The sequence below is a fragment of the Python bivittatus genome, unplaced genomic scaffold (assembly GCF_059951505.1).
Source record: "Python bivittatus isolate LINGU-HERP-01145 unplaced genomic scaffold, Pbiv_v1 ctg000330_np1212, whole genome shotgun sequence".
NCBI classification, from domain to species: domain Eukaryota; kingdom Metazoa; phylum Chordata; class Lepidosauria; order Squamata; family Pythonidae; genus Python; species Python bivittatus.
The window spans coordinates 38,614,543-38,634,998 of NW_028277058.1; the positions used below are offsets into that span (position 1 = coordinate 38,614,543).

At 38.5% G+C, this 20,456-nt stretch overlaps 1 protein-coding gene across 1 annotated transcript in view; it reads right to left on the reverse strand.

Annotated features, from left to right (window-relative positions):
* Positions 1–3,046: 3,046 nt before the first annotated feature.
* The window catches only part of CYTH4 (cytohesin 4), a 36,269-nt gene continuing 18,859 nt past the window's right edge, over positions 3,047–20,456 (reverse strand). Inside the window, exons 4-13 of the mRNA XM_007421010.3 lie at positions 20,280–20,346; positions 17,545–17,663; positions 17,339–17,419; positions 16,259–16,371; positions 15,303–15,451; positions 12,495–12,606; positions 10,722–10,798; positions 9,931–10,002; positions 6,805–6,959; positions 3,047–5,929 (exon numbers count right to left, since the gene is read on the reverse strand). Coding sequence (XP_007421072.1) covers positions 5,857–5,929; positions 6,805–6,959; positions 9,931–10,002; positions 10,722–10,798; positions 12,495–12,606; positions 15,303–15,451; positions 16,259–16,371; positions 17,339–17,419; positions 17,545–17,663; positions 20,280–20,346 — 1,018 coding nt within the window. The 3' untranslated portion in view covers positions 3,047–5,856. The remainder of the gene's footprint in view (positions 5,930–6,804; positions 6,960–9,930; positions 10,003–10,721; positions 10,799–12,494; positions 12,607–15,302; positions 15,452–16,258; positions 16,372–17,338; positions 17,420–17,544; positions 17,664–20,279; positions 20,347–20,456) is intronic.

Below are 20,456 nucleotides of genomic sequence, written 5' to 3' on the forward strand. Positions count from 1 at the left end.
CCTCCAGCAGATTACTTCTGTGAGAAAATAGCCCTCAACAGAAAAGAAAGGTTGTATATCTTTGCCCTAAATAAATGGAATTATCCTTCATCCTCCATTCTCCCAGAGACAGTCCATAATCTTCAATTTCCAGTAGCTCCAGCCAACATGACCAACTTTCAGGAATGCCCCGACCATCAACATCTGGAAGACCACCCATAGTTCTGTAAGGTTATGGGAAAAGAGATCCTGTGCTAAAGAAGGAGATTTTTAAAGCCTCAAACCTTTCCAATTTTTTTCCAAATTAATCTCTTGAGATCTGTTCCCAGCTCAATTTCTTGTCTCTTAAATGGCTAAAAGAAATAATACTCTGACTTACTTCCTCCTCCTCTTTTAATTTAAACTCTCTCTCTGCTTTTGTACATATCAAACAGCGTAGCAATACAATCCTTCACTTTCTTCCCATTACCAGTCAGAAGGTGGAGAGCAGTAAATCACAAACCCAGATACAATCTATATTGCTCACTTAATGAAGCTAAGTTAGTGAGATAGTTTAAAATGTTTGATACAGTATTATATATAGCACTGCAGCTGGATGAATCACTAGTTAGGTATAGGGATTTTCTGGAGGTATAAATGACACTTACGGAGCCTTCAAGGCAGTAGGGAAATATGACATATCAATCTAATATTCAATACAGGAGAAAATATAAGCCATACGTATATATGGTGAGGAGGATGTTCTCCACCTTTTAAATCCACTTTTCCTGCTTCAGCAGCAGCTCCTCTTATCTACTAATAAAAATAGATTTTAAAAAAGGAGCTACCTGGTTTGTATTATGTTCCAAGATCTCTAAGGAAATTAAAGACAAAGATGGTCATTTCTCAGAGGACAGCAGGCACTGCTATTTCCCACAAGGTGATGAGCACTAACCTGTTCTAAATTTTGTTGTTGTTGTTGTTGTTGTTTAGTCGTTAAGTCGTGTCCGACTCTTCGTGACCCCATGAACCATATTGCGCCAGGCCTTCCTGTCCTTCACTGCCTCCCTGAGTTTGCTCAGTTTCATGCTCATTGCTTCAGTGATGCTATCTAACCATCTCATCCTCTGCCGTCCTCTTCTCCTTTTGCCTTCAATCTTTCCCAGCATCAGGGTCTTCTCCAAAGAGATCTCTCTTCGCATTAGGTGACCAAAATATCTGAGCTTGAGCTTCATTATCGATCCTTCCAATGAGCAATGAATTTTAAATTTTAAAAATGGGCAAAAATTCCATAAACCTTCATGTGATAACATGAGATTTTGCCCATTGTGGTAGCAGTCCTTCAGATTTGGGTCATTTGGTCCCTATTTAAAATATTGATTTTTAATTTTGGAGACCCATGATTCCCAATTAGAGTTGTAGGCATCGTTACAAAATTTGCCATATTCAGTGAGAAAATATAGCTCAAGATATTTGGAAAATTTACACTAAGAGGCCCAGGCCAACCATACAATTCAGTAGGGCCAAGTGGGCGGTACTTTGATATCACAAAAGAATCAGAAGATTTAATTTATTATTGTGTGGATAAAGCACTGGTAGGATTTTCTATTGGGTGCCAAATCATATGCAACCCTGCACCTTGATTTGAAAAGAAGAGGGCTTATTTGCTTCTTAGTCCCTGGAAACAAAATGTCAAGGGCTGGCTCAACTGCAGGTGAAATATTTTGTGGGCAGAGAAATTGAATATTGGGAGAAATTAAACTGACTGAACTTCTAATACTGTAGAAGAGAATATATGTGGCTCAGGGTTGAACTGTGAAGTTCCCGGTGCTCTCTGAGCTTGGTTGTTTGCTTGCAGACGTTTCATTGCCCAACTAGGTAACATCATTAGTGTGAGTAAGTGTGGGGTTTGCTCCCTGTTTATATATAGTAGCTTGCTGCCTGTTATATATATTGTAGCTTGAAGCAAACCCCACACTCACTCACATTGATGTTATTTAGTTGGGTAATGAAATGTCTGCAAGTAAACAACCAAGCTCAGAGAGCACCAAGAACTTCACATGACCAAATTTCTGCCTGATATAATATTCTTAAAGGCTTAAGAAGAGTTTCTTGTAATATTGAAGGGTTTTATTCATTTTATTGAGGAAGCACTGTGGAGGGAGTAACTGGAACTAGATTTCATATCACCTGGAAGGAGTTCTAAAGTAGCCTACTTGGGAGAGCTGGGAAGAAGCCCAACTGGAATTATTTTGCATCTGAGAATTCCTTCTCTTTGCACATCCTCAGGTATTTGAGCAGGTGCTACAGACAAAGCCATTTTTGGAGTTCCTGTTTTGAGCCAAGTTGGTCAGAAAGCTGCTGGCATGTATACTCTTTTCAGAATATTTAGCAATGTCCAGTAGAGTAAAATGTTCTCATTTTCTACTCATACTTGCCTCTTTGCCACAGAGATTCCTTCATCCTCTTCCCATGGGGAGACGTATGATACATGCTAACCAATGAACGAACTAACTAACTAACTAACTAACTAACTAACTAAATAAATAAATAAATAAATAAATAAGCAAATTCCTTGGGGGACCATTAGCAAAAAGGAAGAGCAGCACAGGGGTATTGTTCAAGGAAAACCTCCACCTTCATCTCCTATGCTTGCACATGATTTGACTCTAATATCTATCTACTGCGCCTGCTGGAATTAATTCACCTGTCCTGTTGCACTGGCAAAGGAAAAAAAACCCCCAGAATTTGGCATCTGAATTTCCTTGTGGACGGAGCCCTCTTCAGGAGAAGAGAGAAAGAAGAACCACAAATGAAGATAAAAGAGGCTAGATTGTCTGCAAAAAAGGAGAAGCCAAGACATAGAATGGTCACTGCTCATCCACCCTCAGGAAAAAAGGGAGTTACTGATTTCCTGACTGTAATTCATTATCATAATCACCATGCACATAAGTAATCCACCTTCTAAATTTAGCTACCACATATACATTATGCAAATAGCACCCTCAATTCTTCTTATGGATTGGTCTGACTTGCCCAGCTTAAAGAACAGGAAAGAAATGCAGTGGTCACCGCAGTCTGAATTTTTGCACCAAATGTTTGCTTAAATACGGATTTATAGCCTACTTTTCATGGCTAAAAAGGACAAGGTAGACAGCATTGCAATTAAAAATACAAAATAATCTAATTAACCCATAAGAATAATAATGCATAAATAATTCAAGTAACAAGTAAATACAACATTAGCAGAAACAGATAATATATTAGTTAAAACAGAGGGTGCTAAAACAGAATGTGATCATACATAGATTGGCATCAATAAATCTTTAACTATTTCTTCTAGTATTAAGTATGTTGCCGCCTTGAGTTATTTATAAAAATAATAAAGACGAGATTAAAAAAATCTAAAATCTAATCTAAATCTCTGGCATTCACACGTTTTCGGGCTGTTTTTCACAATTATAAGGACTCGGTGCTAATAAAAATACTTTTCCAAAAAACTGTCGACTTTATGCAGTTTTTCTTGCATAGCTGTGCAATTGCTACCAGCATCCAACCTTGATTATATTCAGTGTTATCTATAATTTGTTTGGGCTTCTTGTTAGTGTTACAGTCTTTCTATTATACATATTCCCAATAATCTTGGGAAATCAATTCATGAATCTCCAATTTTAAGATACAGAATTTAAAAAATTCCTTATGTTAATCAAAAGATCAGACTAGACATGCTAACATTCTGCATATTTGTGAGCTTTAAAAAAAAGTTGCAAACCAGGGTGGTATGGAATATTCAAATTCAGATCATTATTTCATTCATAAGCCAGCAGATGGCATTAATATTTTGTCATCTCATTGTTATCCCATCCTTTCAGCTGAGCAGTTGTGTTCATGTTTGGCAAGCTGTGTAAGCTAAATCTACAAACTGATGAAATTCATGCAAACCATGGTGAGTTAATGCCGTATACTTTTGCCTCAATCCCCAATAATCACCTCTACTACATTCAGGAAGGGCATCACCATTCTTCAGAGCACCCTTCCTTTTGCAAAATACCTCTCAACCTAATCTAAAAACTGAGGGTGTCTCCCACCAGAGAGGCTATTATTCTATCCCCAAATGACAGAGCTGTAGGCACTTTTCTAAAAAGAAAAAAAGAAAAAAAGACAGATTTTAAAGGAGCCTAGTTCAATCTCCCTATATGAATTATTTTGGTAGTGATCATATTTCATCCATCCATTACCTGTGTGGCTTTCCAGCAAATGTCATTTTATTCTGTAAACATTAAAACAACCCACACATGTTTCTTCCACATGCTAGATTTCTTAATTAATTAATTGATTGATTGATTGATTAATCTAGATTGAATAGAGCTCCCTTTTCTCAGAATTCACTTAGGATCGTGGATTTAAGTCAGATTGGATCTTTACAGTGAGTTAGATCACATTGATCTGCTTTAGGAGCTCTGGATAAGACCTAAAATTGACTTAGATCTTTTTTGTGCCCCCTATATTCCTTATTTTGAATAAGAGTACATCTTCTGTACCCTTGAGTGACATCAGCTTCCAAACCTGTCAGTGGTAATCTTATATCAGGTTATTTGTTGGGCCATCCGAGTTGGACTTTCTTTCTTTGACTAGCAGCAACTAGGGTTGCTGTTTGGTGAATTTAAGACTTTTTGCATCTAACAAGTCTTTGGTATTTTTCCAAATTGTGTAGTGGGATTCATAAGAAAAAAGAAAAGCAATAGAGACATACAACATACCTCCCGCTTCTGTTTTATGTTGATAAAATAAAAACAAAACCACAAGTGTAAAAGACTGCAAGATGTTTTTCATTTTTTTCATTTAAAAAGAAAAATTGTTATTTCTCCATCTGTTTGAATTTGTATGGAAAACAATGCACCCTAATTCTGTATATGTGTGCATATGGGAGTGTATTTTAATAATATGCAACTCTTTACATCTACTTACCTAAAAAAAAATAATTGTACTCCTCATTTGCATTTTTACAAGTAGCCATCACTCTTACAACAGCCCAGTTCTTCATAACCACATTAAACAAGTTTTATTATTTTACAGAACTCATTTTACAGATGAAAAATTATGAGAAGAAGGAAAAAAGCTATGGTCAAAATGGAATTTGAATGTAAGTCTTCCATAGCAAAATCTAGCTTTTGATCTTCTGGGCTAGTGAATGTTTCAGAAGAGGAGGGAATTAAACAAATATCCATCTGTAATCACACTTTTCAGCTGTTCCAACATTGAAGGACCAGCCAACTCAAAGAACATTGTTTATTTAGAGCCTGATTTTGGCTGGAAGGTTCTGTCCTGCAAAACTAACATACAGTATTACAATAAACTTGGCAATGATTCACATGTCCAAAAGAGCCATTTGCCAAGCTCAGCAACACAGTAATATATGTTTATTCTGGTCAAGCTCCACAGCATCCCTTGGGTCTATTAGTTCCCCTTAATGTCCTTCATCCAGTATTCCAGGTACATTTATCTCAGACAGCGTCATTATTCAAGAGACCTCAAAACAGTGAATCAGATGGGGCAGGAGTCAATGTAAAAAATCTAGTTTTACATGTATAAAAACACTGCAACTGCAAAAGAAATGTGCCATTTCCTGGATTTCCTGACCCATACATGTACACAACTATATCCTGCTCCATATACTCAGAAATTTGTGCTTGTTTTCTGTACACGAAGGCAAGATAGAATTCCTGTAGCAGTCTCTGATTCTGCATACTTTGATTCTGGGAAAGAAGGTGACTGATCATCCTTTCAATCGCTTGCCTGTCTCATAGACATTGTTGAGGAATTTTGCCGTTAGGACTTCATGGAAGTCATTTCTTGGTGTTAATCGTTGACTGAACAAGGTGGTCCTAACCAGAAGTTTCATTTTTTGCTGGCAACTTTTTTCTTACGAGCAGCAACCAGGTCATAGAAAGGGTCTCTAGTGATACTGGTTCTTAAATAAAGAAAAATAGAAGGAATGTTAAGACTTGGCTGTTAGCAAACATTGATTGCCTCCTTCACAGGGCATAGAAGAATCTCTAAACTTGAAGCTGGGGGAAGAAACAGGCCATATGATAGCTACATACATCTTCCGTGTTCACAGATAATGTGTCATTGAACTTATACCAGACAAGAGGGAGTGACAGTGGCCTTCATCTTTCCTCTTAGTCTTTCTAGGGACCCTTGGTACTCTAGGAAGTAGGATGATGGACCAGAAGGGTTTAGAGAACTCTTCTCATGCTTGGGATGATCATGACAAATGTCTGGGGGAGAAGGAAGTAGGAAATAAGGAAGGCAGTATTGCTGAAAAGAATACAAAGCAGTATTCCCTCCCAGGTTTTGGTAATGAAGTCGATATTTTTATCTGTGCATTTGAAATGTTTTCCTGGGACTCCCTTTTCCTTGATTTATGGGGTGAAATGTTTTTTCAGTGTTGCTTCTATCTCTGCCCATCCCTTGGCAACTTTCATCACCAAAAGTATCTCACCTGTGTCATCATTTGGGGGGTGGGGGGACCTCAAAAGTAAATGCAGTCAGATGGTTCACACATGCATGTTCCTTACCTGATGATTGCATAGCAAGTGATTAATTGCATATGCCTATGAAGGCCAACAATTAAAACACCAGGGACAGAATAATTCACATAACTTCAAATGTAATATTTTACAGAAGAACAATTTCGTGAAATGGTCTCAGATAGATGCTTCTGTTAAGCTCCCACTAGAATATTGTGATATTCCTTATTACTGAACATTCCTCTCCTTGTGGGGCTCTCTTTTCCATTCATTGGTATTCCTCTATAGAACCATGATAGCCTTTCTTCCTTACCGTATGGCTTCAATCCATAGATCACGGTCCTCCTGGGAGGCTGCAGAGATCTTATAGGACTGGTGCTTGCCTTCAACTACCTTTCCGTCCCCATCAGTTTTGCAAGCTTTGATCTTCTGCCCTTTGCAGTTTGCATTGAAGAGCTCAAAGCAATTCTGAGAGGAAAATGTGGAAAACAATGAGAATCAGCAATACTGCTCCTTCCAATATCTGAAATGTGTGTGCACATCTCTTTCATGCTGTAGGTGAGAAACAGCAAAATGCCTTTAATACTTTAAGCTTTAAACATCCTGGACCCCTCTATGACACAGCACAAGAATCTTAAAGGACCTTCAATTTATTTACGCTGGCCAGGATAGCTGGGGATGATGGAATTGCTAGTCCAACACATCTGGAGGAGGATGCCATTTTATACACTTGTTTCATTTATATGCAGAATAGAATGCAGCTACTTAACAGATTTTGCATTTTTCCAGATGATGCGGCATAGTTCTAGCCCCCCCCTTCAATAAAGTACCAACATTTATTTTAAAATGTGCGTTAAGAGAGGGTATTGGGATCTAATTAGATTCAGTTCCAGTAAACTGCTAAATCATGGCAAGATGTTACATGAAGCAGTCCTCTGCTTAAGCACTTCCCCCTCTCTGTTTCCCTGTCTTGCTTCCCTTCTCTTCCATTAGTCATTTGATGGATTTCAGCATACCAGAGTTTTAATTGCATTTTACCATTCTTGTATTAGCCACCTGAGACCATACAAGGAAAAGCAGAAAATAAGCATCTTAAATAGATCAATTGATTACTGCTGGACTGGCAAAGTATGATACATGTGTATTCTGCAGACCAGGATTAGACATTAGGTTTTGTTCCTGTTTTCTAATCTTGATTTTTGATTTGCTGAAAATAAGGAAGTAACTAAATCAGAGAGTGAATACATGGAAGAGTAAAGCATCAACATATAAACAAGCCCATGTTCATTAGATACTTATCTGAATACTCGAAACAGCCCAGATCCTATATTGGGTCCATTTTTAACTGAATTCTGAAGATTTGGGAGTCAGAAAGGCTGATTTTCTGGAAAAGCCCATAATTGGGGTTTCATGTAAACCCCAACTCTTTAGAATGCTTGTGATCTGGGGATATCTCCATGCTGTACAACCCAATCCTGTGCCAATTTTCTCTGAAGCAATCCCCACTGAGTCAGTGTATGCAGGCTTGGCATAGTGTCATTGATTAATGAATGGAATGTGCTGGCCAAGAATCCCTTTGTATTTATACCTAGCTGGTCCTTAGCGAGAATCAGCCATTTAGATACCCTTGTTAGGATTACACATCCAAATGGTATGCAAGAAAATAAATGATTTGATATCAGCTTTGTAGGGCAATTTAGCTGCTTCCGCTTTGTCTACCCCTTTAATAATTTTCCAGGATGGCATGTGGCATCATGTATAATTGGTGATTGGTAATCCTCCTCCTTCCATTCTGTTAACTATACTAGGAGACAAGGAAGGAAAGTTGCTTCTGGTCTGGTACCAGTTTTTGTCCAGTGGAGCTTTCTGACGAGATCATCCTGACTGACACTGTTAAGGCTGTATCTTGGGTCCTTGATTAGGCCAGACTGGAAACAAAGGGCTGCTTCTTATCTTTTGAAAGACAAGTGTAATGTAGATTTCAAAAATCATTATGTTAGAAGTGCCATGTTGAGAATACGGAATAGATATAAACCCAGACTGTGCCGGAAAATGTCTTTATGGCTCTCAGCACAAGAAGCATTTTATAGGAAAGAAATAGCAGGTAACTTCAAATACAGGTAAAGAGAAATGGTTAACCTATCGAGAGTTGTTAGAACAAGAGCATAGAAAATATAAGATGAAATCGAGAGAACAACTGGCTACAGAGAGATTTAGTTTTCAATGGTTTTCATACACACCATTAAAAGAAAGATTTAAGGTAGATAACAGGGCATTTGGAACTGAGCAACAGAAGACAGAATTCGACTTATGTACAGATGATGAATGTGTAATTGCCAAAGCGTATAAACTCTTGCTGAAATTTAAAATGGAGGACAAACAAGTGAAAGAGTGTATGGTAAAATGGGCTAAGAGTTTTGGACATAACGTATTGTTGGAACAGTGGGAAAACATGTGGTTGAAAGGACTGAAATTCATATTATGTTATAATCTAAAAGAGAACTTTTATAAAATGATGTATCTTTGGTATATGACTCCAGAAAAGTTATCTAGAATGTATAATGGTGCTTCAAATTAATGTTGAAAATGTGGACAACATAAAGGATCATTTGATCATGCTTGGTGGACTTGTAAAAAACCAAGAAAATTGAAAAGAAATGGCAGACTGAAGAGGGCTCCATGAAAAGCAGAGCCGACAACTGCAGCAAAGAACAAACAGCTGGTGAGTAGACCTGCTCTTCAGAAGATCTCCGGACAAGGAGAGGATGGGTGATTGCTTACATGTGCTCTGAACAATTCTCCTTGCAAGACAGCGGTCTCTGGCAGGTTTTGAGCACTGGGAGACAACAGGAATAGCCATCTTGCTCACAACTGTAGTTGGTGCCTTGTAAAGGATACTAAGTTCGCAAACTTCCTTTTCTAATCACATTTGGAAATTGCTTGTTAACTACTTTTAAGCTATTAGAGACATTTGGATTGACAAGTCTGAAAATGCTGGGTGAATTTTCCTTCAATCCTTAATGAAAGAAAATTTTAATGATAAATTTAAGAATTTAAAAAATTGAAATAAACAGAAAAAAGCTAAATAAGACTTTGATCCTAGAAAGTTATAAACAGATTAAGGGTCCAGATAAATTTGGAATAAAAATTTGGAGTTAATTATAAAGAATCCTACCTGTGGGAAATAGATTTGTTTGGACTTTTGCAAGACAAAATAAAGATAAGCAATGTTACATATTGGACACTAGAGGGAGCTGAAGATTTTAGTTAGAGAAAAATACACAAGCCTCCTTAAAAGCTAATTAACTGGGATGTATAAAATGATGCAAAACATTATCACATTGAACATACTGAAGGACACTTTTGAAAAATGGAATCAGAAGTTAGTATCAATGTCATAGCAATGTTTGCTTCTCTGGATACAGTAGCAATGACTTACTGGTTTCTTCAGATCATCTACTGGTCGAATTGATAGGTTTTCCAGTGGAATAATCCCCAGAGGCTCTTTGTCCTAGTGAACAGCAGAAATCATAAGTAGGTTGTCCCAGTGTGCACACAATATCAGTGAAATTACTGGTAAATCTTAAGTCTCCATTTAAACATGTCTGTAAGAAGAGTTAATTCCCTGTTTCCTGCATGGGATTCCAGTTCAGCAGAAAAAAGTGACATCTGTACAAAATGCCCTATGACTGGAATGGGAAACAGGATAACTGGTTTCTTAGTTTCTGCTGTAGAAAGGAATCAGGGGAATAATTCATTCCAGAAAGACAGGACAACAAGGATGTGATCTGCAAGAGATACATACTGTCCCATATAACTCTGAAAAGCTAGAGAGCCTTCTGCTAATGCAATCAGATAAAGTACTTCATTCACCTCACCATGAACTGAAACCATGACCTCAGTGTCATGAAGGATTCTGCATTCTTTCATGCAAGTTTTTCATGTTGACTGTTCACTTCTACAACCAGAATAAGTAGTGAACCAAGCATAGCCAAGCATCAGGTAGGGTAATGTGGAAGACCATAAAGGTAGAAGACCTCTGCCTGGATATATCAGCAGGATAAAGTCAGGTACTGGGCACTCTTATTCAGGCGATCCTGAATTCAGCTATGGTCAGCTCAGCTCAACAGATCAGTCAAAGTGGGCTTGGACAACCTTCTGATTCACCTAGGCTCTAAGACTAGCCAAGTAATCTTATACACTGAGACTCACCCCTGAGGACACTCTTACCGTGGTGTATTCAAAATAGTACAGGCAATTATCTGTCAGAATGAACCAGCGCCGTTTCCAGGTCTTCACTCTGCCTCCTACAGCAAAAAGGGAATGAAATGAGCCAGTTATCTTTTGGAGAGAGATAAAGGTAGAGATTTATCTCACACACACATACAAGCGTAAGGAACATCTTTATATGGATTATTGATTAAACAATATTTGCTACAGCTAGTAAAGCCATTGGTCAGATACTTTGTCAAAACATCAGAAGTTAACTACCATTTGCCTGCTTCTGGTTGAAGGGGATGTGATTAGAACTCTGTCTTAGAATACCTCACATTACGTGGCACAACCTACAATAACTGTGTTTCTAGGTTTAGAAAATCCATTATCTAATCCTCAAGCTCTTGCTGCTATATAATTTTTTTCAGCTTATTTTTTTAAAAAAAATCCAAAATGTTGGTTTAGGGCAGGAGCAGAGGAAAAATATCCAGCTCAAGAGCCAGATGTCATCCCAGACTACCTCCAGGGGGATGGCTCACATCATGGAATGGCGCTAAAGGCTCCACCTTCCTCTCTTCCAAATCCCTTTCTTCTCCCCTAGATATCATCCAGTTCCCACGGAGGTACTGAAGGTGACAGGCCTTCCCAGCTTGAACATTCCCAGCTAGAACATTCAAGGATTGTTTTCCTAAGATCCATTTTTTTTCCTTTAAAAAAGTCATGGAATGGCAAAGGTTTCAAGATATCACTTGGCTTCTCAGTGAAGAGAAGAAGGGGGAGGAGATGTTCAGGTAAAGTAAGGGGGTTTGCGCCAGGAATCTTGTGGATTAGATTCAGTCAGAGCCAAAATGCCTTATCCTTTCTTTACAGCTTTTGTTTTAGACCTTTAAAGAGAGGAGAGGAGCACATCAAAGACCAGCCAGGCAGAAGACTGCACCGTTAACCAGAAATAAGTCCCACCATTAATCCTAACAAGCAGGTTGATGAATTAGTGAAACAAAGTACAGTACATGGATGGGAAGGGAAGGAAAACAGCATTTCATTAAATCATTTCTCTTTGAATTGCTGAGTTGTTGTACAAATTATTGGTTAAATCACTGGTTCTTGACAATTCTGGTTCAAATCTCCTGCTCATAAATTCTGTTTATTGTGCAGCTTTGGAAAACCTGTCGACATAGGCACATATGTATATGTTATATATAAATGAAGTGCTCTGTGCTGGAGTTTAAGAACCTTCACGACTGTATTCTAGCTCTGGTTCCTGGGTCCCTTGACCCAAGCACCACAGCTTCCAATTTATCTTTTGAAAATGCGTCCCTAACATTTTCCCCAGCAACTGGCCCTCCAGGTGGCTTTCCCTCAGCCCATTAAATGATGCCAGCCAAGAACCAGGCCAAGTGAGGAGCAAAGAATCAGCCACTCTGTTATTGCCTTGTGCATTCTGCAGGAGTCTCTAGAGCAGTGTTTCTCAACCTTGGCAATTTGAAGATGTGTGGACCTGAGCTCCCAGAATTCCTCAGCCAGCATGCTGGGGAATTCTGGGAGTTGAAGTGCACACATTTTCAAGCTGCCAAGGTTAAAAAACACTGCTCTAGAGAAGTATATACCAGTCAAACACCAGGGGTCGCTCTCACCCCACAGCTGAAGACTGGCTGGCTTCTGCTGTTGCCTCCTCAACTCCAGTATTAACACAACAAGCTCCCTTTTTCCTTAAGAAAGACTTGAATTTGAGTAGAAATCAGGAACAAGATTTTTTATTTTCTTATTGGCAAATTACAAGTGGGTTACCTAGCTTGAGGAGCCAGCCTTCCCGACTAGGGTTGAAGAAAGTGTGGGTGAGGTCATTTCCGTCGTCCTCTGGAATGGAAAATGGTTCGTTCTTGATACTATCAAATAAATTCTGCCGTGGGGAAAAGGAGAGGAGAAAGAAAGGGAAAATCCTGAGGAGTTTTAATGTGCAATTTACCTGGTCAAGCTTTTTATCTCTCTAGTGCAGGTCCCCTGATTTGGGATCTCAGGTAGAAGATCCCTTCTCCTGCTGCCTGTTCCTTTTGATCAGATGGACTCTTGACTGGATCTGGGACTTCTTGCATGGAAACCATCTGCCTCATCACTGAGCAAGGAGGAGTCCTTTCTCTTTATTAACTGGCAAATTTGCACTTCCTTAAGATTAACCATATAGACCAAACCAACCTGAGTCTCGGCACATCCGTGGTATAGCTGCTTAAATACCCATAGAGTTTTGACTGAATCACTGGAAATCTAGTCACACCATTCCTACTGCTAGAGTGTAGTCCAAATAAACCTTTTCATTCAGCAAAATGAGATAGAATTAAGTGGTTTGACTAATTTCCTGTCTTTAAAAAAAATCAGGAAGCACCCGTTTATCAGTCCTCTCTTTCCCTCCCTCTATATGTGCATTCTTATTCTTGATACATCATTTTGTGCCATGAAACTATGCTTTCCTGCCATTCCTCTCAATCTAATTTGGAACCCAAATCATCATAATAAAAGCATATGCTGTTAATCAGAAATAAGCACCACCAACTTGGTCCTAATAAGCAGGTTGATGAATTAGTGAAACAAAGTACAGTATATGGATGGGAAGGGAAGGAAAACAGCATTTCATTAAGTCATTTCTCTTTGAATTGCTGAGCTGTTGTATATATAACTTTTATTTTTCATAATGTATTCTATGCTTGAGTGCCAGTTTGGTGAGGTGGTTAAGGCATCAGGCTAGAAACCAGCGGATCATGAGTTCTAGTCCCGCCTTAGGCACAAAGCCAGCTGGGTGACCTTGGGCCAGTCACTTTCTCTCAGCCCTAGGAAGGAGGCAATGGCAAACCACTTCTGAAAAATCTTGCCAAGAAAACTGCAGGAACTTGTCCAGGCAGTCGCCATGAGTCAAAAAAAATGACTAGAAGACACACACACACACACAAATCTACACTTAGGAAGTGGATTTCCATTATACAGCATTTTTTTAAATCTGGGAGAAATGAAGTTCTGGTTATGCGCATATGACTCACTGATTAGGTTTGTGGGGGGTTGTTTTGTTTTAGTGATTTCTCATCCAATGAAGTAACAACATTGGGCTACTGGAATATGATATCATATATTAAGTAATGTTCCTGCAACTTCCCCAGACTGCTCACCCAGAAAGCTTCACTTTTACTGTCAAAGCAATTTCAGATTCCTATGCAAAATTAAAACTGCATAGGAATAGTTCAGGATAATTTTTGAAAGCTGATACTGAATTTGGACAGATTTGTAAACTTCTGCAGAAAACACTTAGTACAAATCAAGCATGCTATGAAACCCTCTTAAGAGTCTGAGCCCTGCAAGGATAAAAATGAAAAGGTTGTATAATTCCCACACTGGCCCACATTCAGTGGAAAAGTGAAAGGTCCTATACACATGCAAATATAAGTGTGATAATCAAGAGTTCCCATTCATATAAGGAGGCTTGTGTGTGAACGTACTTTTGCTAAACACATAGATGTGGAAAACATGGCTGATGGGTATGTTAGTTTATGGCTATCAAGTATGATTCCATTTGTCTTTCATATACTTGATAAATGCATCACAAAAGTATTTGAATATGCCTATCTAGCCTATAGAACAGTATTTCTCAACCTTGGCCACTTGAAGATGTGTGGACTTCAACTCCCAAATGCATGGCTGGCTGGGGAATTCTGGGAGTCATGTTATCTTGGCAACAATACAGAAGTGGTTTGACATTGATTTCTTCAAGGGTTTGTTTTTTTAAAAATTCCTTATCTGGACTACAGCCTTGTGCTTTCTTAGTGTTCTGTCCAAATCTAACCAAGTTTGAAAAAGCTAAGATCATCCAGGTACTGATGGAATTCTTTATTTGAATATGTGATGATTTTCTTGTGTATACTCATGTACTCCATAGCTTGCTAGTGTTTAATGCACTTAAAAGAATTCTACTTGGTCTGCAAACTGAATATAAAGTCAATCAATCAATCAATCAATCAATCAATCAAATTCTTTTTGGTACTTTGCAATAAATTAGTGCATCTTCTTTATACTATATGTATAATACTATACATATTAGATCATATACTATCTAATATGATCACAGTAATTAGTTTTTCTTAACAGACAATGCTATTCAGAGATACAATAGAGTAAATTCTTGGACCGTTCCATGAGTATACAGGGGATAACTGAATTTCTGAAGTGCACACAACCATTAAAATCACAGGAAATCTCCTAGAAAAGGTGTGTTCATATTGGTAAAATAGATGACAATTTTAGTCTATTTTGTTGCTTTTAGATGTAGTCTGATGCCATAATGATTGCTCTGCCTTCCTTATGCCATTTTGCTACAGTTAATAGTTTCTGTCCCCACTTTCCCATAAAATGTATCTTTACATTTCCCATAAAATCTCATAGATCTCAGCTGTTTCCACAATGAATGAGGGCAAAGCTGAATGATACTACCCAATAGTAACTCCTCACAGTCCATCTTCACCTCCTCATCAGTAAATGTTCCAAAGGTTTGGCTAAGGAAGGGATGTCTCTTGGCTTCAACAAGAAGGATGAAAGAAAAATGTTACATCTTCTTACCTTCAGTAATGCTTCTTGAAGATCTGCTCCATTATTGATGCCCCTGTTCATGGACACAAACCGCTCAAATGGAGGTTTATCTTTGACATTTGGATTGTGGAGGCTGGTATTCAACATGATGACAGAGAATGAAAGGATGTAGCAGGCATCTGGCAAATTAAAAAATGTGAGGTTAATAGCTGACAATAGTGGGCTTCTGAAAGAGAGAAAAAAGAGAGAAATCAGGTTAACTAGCAGGATGATACCTAATGAGGCCTTCTAGAGCCAGGAGCTTACCTTGATAGCTCAGCTAGTAACCATTTTCTCCAAAACATTTGCCATCCCAAAGGCAATTCTGGGCTGTATGTTTTTATGACAGCCTCACTTTGTATACACATTGTGGCTCTATTTCTGGGTCAGTGCAATAAAAATATTGTGGCCACTAAACTACAAAAACAGCAACAGAGCTCAAGTAAAACACCCCAGAGTCTTGTAGAATGGGCAGTCGTAATAAATGTAAATAAATAAAACATTAGCATACAGTAGGCTCTAGTCCTTTTCAAAGGTGATACCCTATCTCAGGTATTATCCTGGCACCTAGTTATATATTTTTGTGTATAATATAAAGATCTATAATGGCTTTTATAGTTTTTCAAGAAGTCTTAATTTAGAGGTAGGGTGCATACTCTTTCATGTTAACACCTATCATGATGTGATCAGTGTTATCCTTATCTTGCTTGTTTCTTTTAATCACTTCCCTAACAATGAGTTGAAAGGCAGGACAGAAAATACACATTAACTAAAAGAGCTAGATCTCTGGCATGAAAGTTAGTAGAGGGTGCACAGTAATGTAGAAATAGAGCAGAAATTAATTTCAAGCGCAGATTGAAATCAGACTGGTATCTCTGTCCAGGACTATTAGGACTAGTACTGTAGAATTCAAATAAATATCTCCCACCATCCATTCCCATGAGTACCTGTTGACTGGAAAATGCCTGAGTTGCACTGACAATACCAGTTGGCAAAGGCTTCCATCATGCGGTCAATCTTCTGGGCTTCTCCAGGCAAGCGGAAGCTCCACAGAAACTGACTGTAAATGGAACCATGTGGTCAGATTCTTCTAACTATCAGAAAATGGGGGAAAGTTCTCCTTTCATAGAAAATAGAGATTTGTACAGCTCCCATCCTTAAGACATTCTGGAAATTATGAAGAACTTGGCTGTTTTCCCAGGCCTTGGGATAGAGTGGTTGTAGAGCCCTTTTTAGTTTAGCCTACTTTTGTTCTTCTGGTCAGCCATGTTCTTTTTCATATTTATTTTTTTTTCTGTTATTTATAAGCTGCCCAGAGTCACTGAGGAGTCAGATGGTCTCAAAATTGGAATAAATAAATAATTAAATTAGACAATTATGCCATTTCTGGAAATGTTTTTCATCTGATGATTCATGAACTGCATAGTTCTTTTGATTTAGTTGAGAGGAAAAGGACAGTCCTTCCTTCTTACAACAAATTGAAGCTCAGGTTATAATTGTGGCTTCTTACATATGACCTGGGACTTTCTTCATACAAAGCAGCTGGGTTCATGTAAGATGCATAATCAGATCAGTTATGAATCTAGAAGCTACATTTCCACAGTATGCTAAAAACTGGGTTAGTTTTTGTGGCTTAGTCACTTATTTTGTGAACTCAAGCCATTGGTATAGCATATGGTCAAGGTATCATACAAGCTCAGTAACCAAATTAAGCATCTTGTGTGAACACAGCCACCAAGTGCTCTACTATTGGATGGATGTCTCTTCCCAAGCCACAAACGTAGCCAGTGGCAGAGTCTTGTATCCTTATTGGATTTGCACAGCAAGGCTGGAATTTATCCAGATATATATGCACAGAAGTGGAACAGAAGCCACATTGAGTGCATGAGAGAATGTACCCATTTACTTCATATTAGCAGCATCTCAACTGGTTCCCTCTGGAGAAGAAAAATGGGCATGAAGATCAAAAGAGAGCCACAGAACCTAGCCTTCAATCTTTGAGTTATTTTGCATGTTTCAGAACTCACCGTAGTGCTTGCACAAGATTGAGATTGGCAAACTGGTGACATTCTACAAAAGCCTGCAGAATCTGGAGGTTCAATGGATCCCTGGCAAGAGAACATAAGCACAATCAGAGGGATGGATTTTTTCCTCCCCCAAACTATATTTTCTCCTGTGGCCTGAAGGCCAGAAATGAGACATAAGTGTGTTTATTTACTGAGGATGCACTTACCTTTGCCCCAGGTAATCTCCTATGGCTGTCTTATTGAGCCCTTCTCCCTGGTAAAGAAATCTGGCAATTTCTTGTGCATCCAAGGAGAGTACCTTGTGCTCAACCAGATATTGAATACCCTGTTGGGGAAAGTAGAGGATCCCTATGAGTTAAGTGGAGACAACTGTTGCTTCCAAGGAGCAAGCAGGAACATGAAAATTAAGGGGCCATAAAAATGAGTGATGGGCTGTCCATGATGGTTATTGTTATATATGAGCAACGTAGCCTGACTAGGTGGTAATTCTGAAGGCTTCCCCCACCTACAAGGGAAATAACCACTGATGGCTGATTATGACCTGAATCTCTTTTAAGCAGTGAATTGTCCATTGTCTCTCAGGTCTTAGGGAAACTCAGCTGCCTAAAGAAATAGATAATAGGTCATATAACTGGCCAATAATTCCTCTACGTTCTATGTATTTTAAAATTCCCAACTGTTTTCTCTTTCAAAATTCAGCTACAACAGTTGGGCCTAGTAAGCAAGATATAGCTTAACTCTGAAGCTCTGCTGTAGGCCCCATGATTGTGGGAAATCAGAGCTGAGATTGCTCAAGAAGAGATTTCTTTGTGGTGATATCATAACCATAGAATTCTCTGTCTCGTTTTCCCCAGCACACACTTATGTAACTTCCTTAATTAACTGTATCAATTAAGTCAAGACATTTTAGTTCCACCAGTCCTTTATTTTATTTTTCAATGTGTTTAACTATTTTCAGCTTGCAGCTGTGTTTACAATAGCACTCCTCAATGTGAAGGTTAGTGGGAAATGGTTCCCAGTGTTGATATTTTAGTGTTTACACACATGTTCTTATTTGAAGAAGAGGAATTTTAAATAGGGCTAGATAAAGTTTCTAGTCAAACTAGTTTTGCATGTGTAGGTGCTTTAATAACCTGCAAATTGATCAGAAATAATAAAGCAACCAATAAAGTGAACTTGAAACATAATGGGTATCAATCGTCCTATCAAATTGTCCTCACTGGTTTTTCTTAAATTCCTTGTTGATGTTCAACACAACTTTACCCCATAGTAGTAATGTGTTTACCACTTTAAATTAGTGACAAATAAGTCCATCCCAAGAGGTAACTGCTTTTCTACTAAGATTCCAACTACCACTTAAAGATTGAGTGGTTACTTCTGACTGTAGTGTTGTTAGTAATGGGAAGTAATTAAGTTGGGAGTATCAGAAAGAAACAGTTCAGTATGAAGTACAATTCACACTGGGTTACAGTTAGTGGAAGGAACAGAGGTAATTATATCTAGAAAAGAAAGATAAGGATAAAGACAACTTCAGTTCTCTCTTTGTGCAGGCAAGTGTCTGGTTGTGACAAATAGAAAGAAATACGGTGAGGCCAAAACCTGGGGATGTGTAAGAGCTCCAGGATGAAATTAGCAGTGGTTAACACAAGTACTAATATTTAGTATCATAGGTTGTGATTTTCCTTTTAAAGTATAGGCTATCAATTGCAAAGAAGAGAAAGATGGTTGGAGAAATACCAATGCATTCTTTATTTATTGGTTTGTTTTAATGAAACAGCTGTAGGAAAGGATGGATCTGGGCCACAAAAGAACAGAATATTTTGGATGTTTGTAGCACCTTTCATCAGAAAAAGGAGTTGGGGTGCTTTCTGGTCATTCTATCATCAGAAAGAGGACCTGGATTTCTCAGGGTTGGACCTGGGGACTGTCTTTCATCATATGATTTCTATTTTTATTTCTTACAATTTCATATTGCTCTCACTACTTGGCTTTCATGTATTAAGATTTCATGGTTTCTAATTTCTTCCATTCTCTTTTTCATTTAGTGTATTGTACATAGTTATAACAAGTAGGCTTATCTGATTTGTGTGTCTGTGTGTGTTTTTTAAAAAAGCAAAACTAAGAGCTTTTCTCCATGGCTGAGTCAAAGTACCATCCACCAATCGTTGAGCCAGTCAAAAACTATATTGGCATTAAAATTGCTGTATCCATCAGTTCCCTATTCTTCCATTGGCACAATGCTACCAAACGGTGTTATCCTTATTTATTGCTCATGGGCATGTTAAGAAAGGGCTTTGGGGGATTTCCCCATCTTGGTTTCCCTCCTCTCATCATCAGCTGTCAGAAAACATCTACCAACTATCCTCCTTATTGGGGGATTGGGAGGAAGTGAGTTTTCACCGATACCTGGTCTGGTAAAATTTGGTCATCTGTCAAAATTCACTCTGACCTTGAGCAAAAGTTTTGTGTGGCTGAGCTTGACAGGAGCCCAACTATTAGTTGATCATGGGGTTCCTTTTGATGTGGGCTCAGTGCACTTCTGGAGCACTTAACCCCTCATTCAAAAGGAGCAGAACATAGTTTTAGTGCTTTTCTAGAAGACCATTAAATCCATATTCAAAAGCAGGCCAAACAATAGATAACTGTCTGAGGGAGGGGCAGTTATGCCATGAAATGCCAGAGAGAAAGAAGGAAAGAGAACTCCTCCCTCTCTCCCTCTTTACCACACAGCCCAAGGACCATTATCTCTGTGTCAGCTGCTATTTGAGCTGGTTGCAGAAATGGGGATGGCTTTGAGATGTGGCAGATACAGGGGGAGCCGGGTTCTTTCTTTCTGTTCAGTCTTATGTTCTAGAAATTGGCTTTTTCAAAAATAAAAGCTGAGATTCTCAAGGTCCTAAATCTTACCTTAAAACTAATCTCAATACAGACTTGTTCCTACCTTAACAGGATCCATATTAAATTTCTTCCGTCCGATGCCCAAATTTTTATCCCTCTGAATCATTTTGCTGCAAATATAAAGATGGGATCTGAGCACAGAAAAAAACTCAAGAAGAGTTACCTTCCATCTTTTCTAGCTGCTTGCTAGTTCCCAGAAAGATACACCAAATTTCCCCCA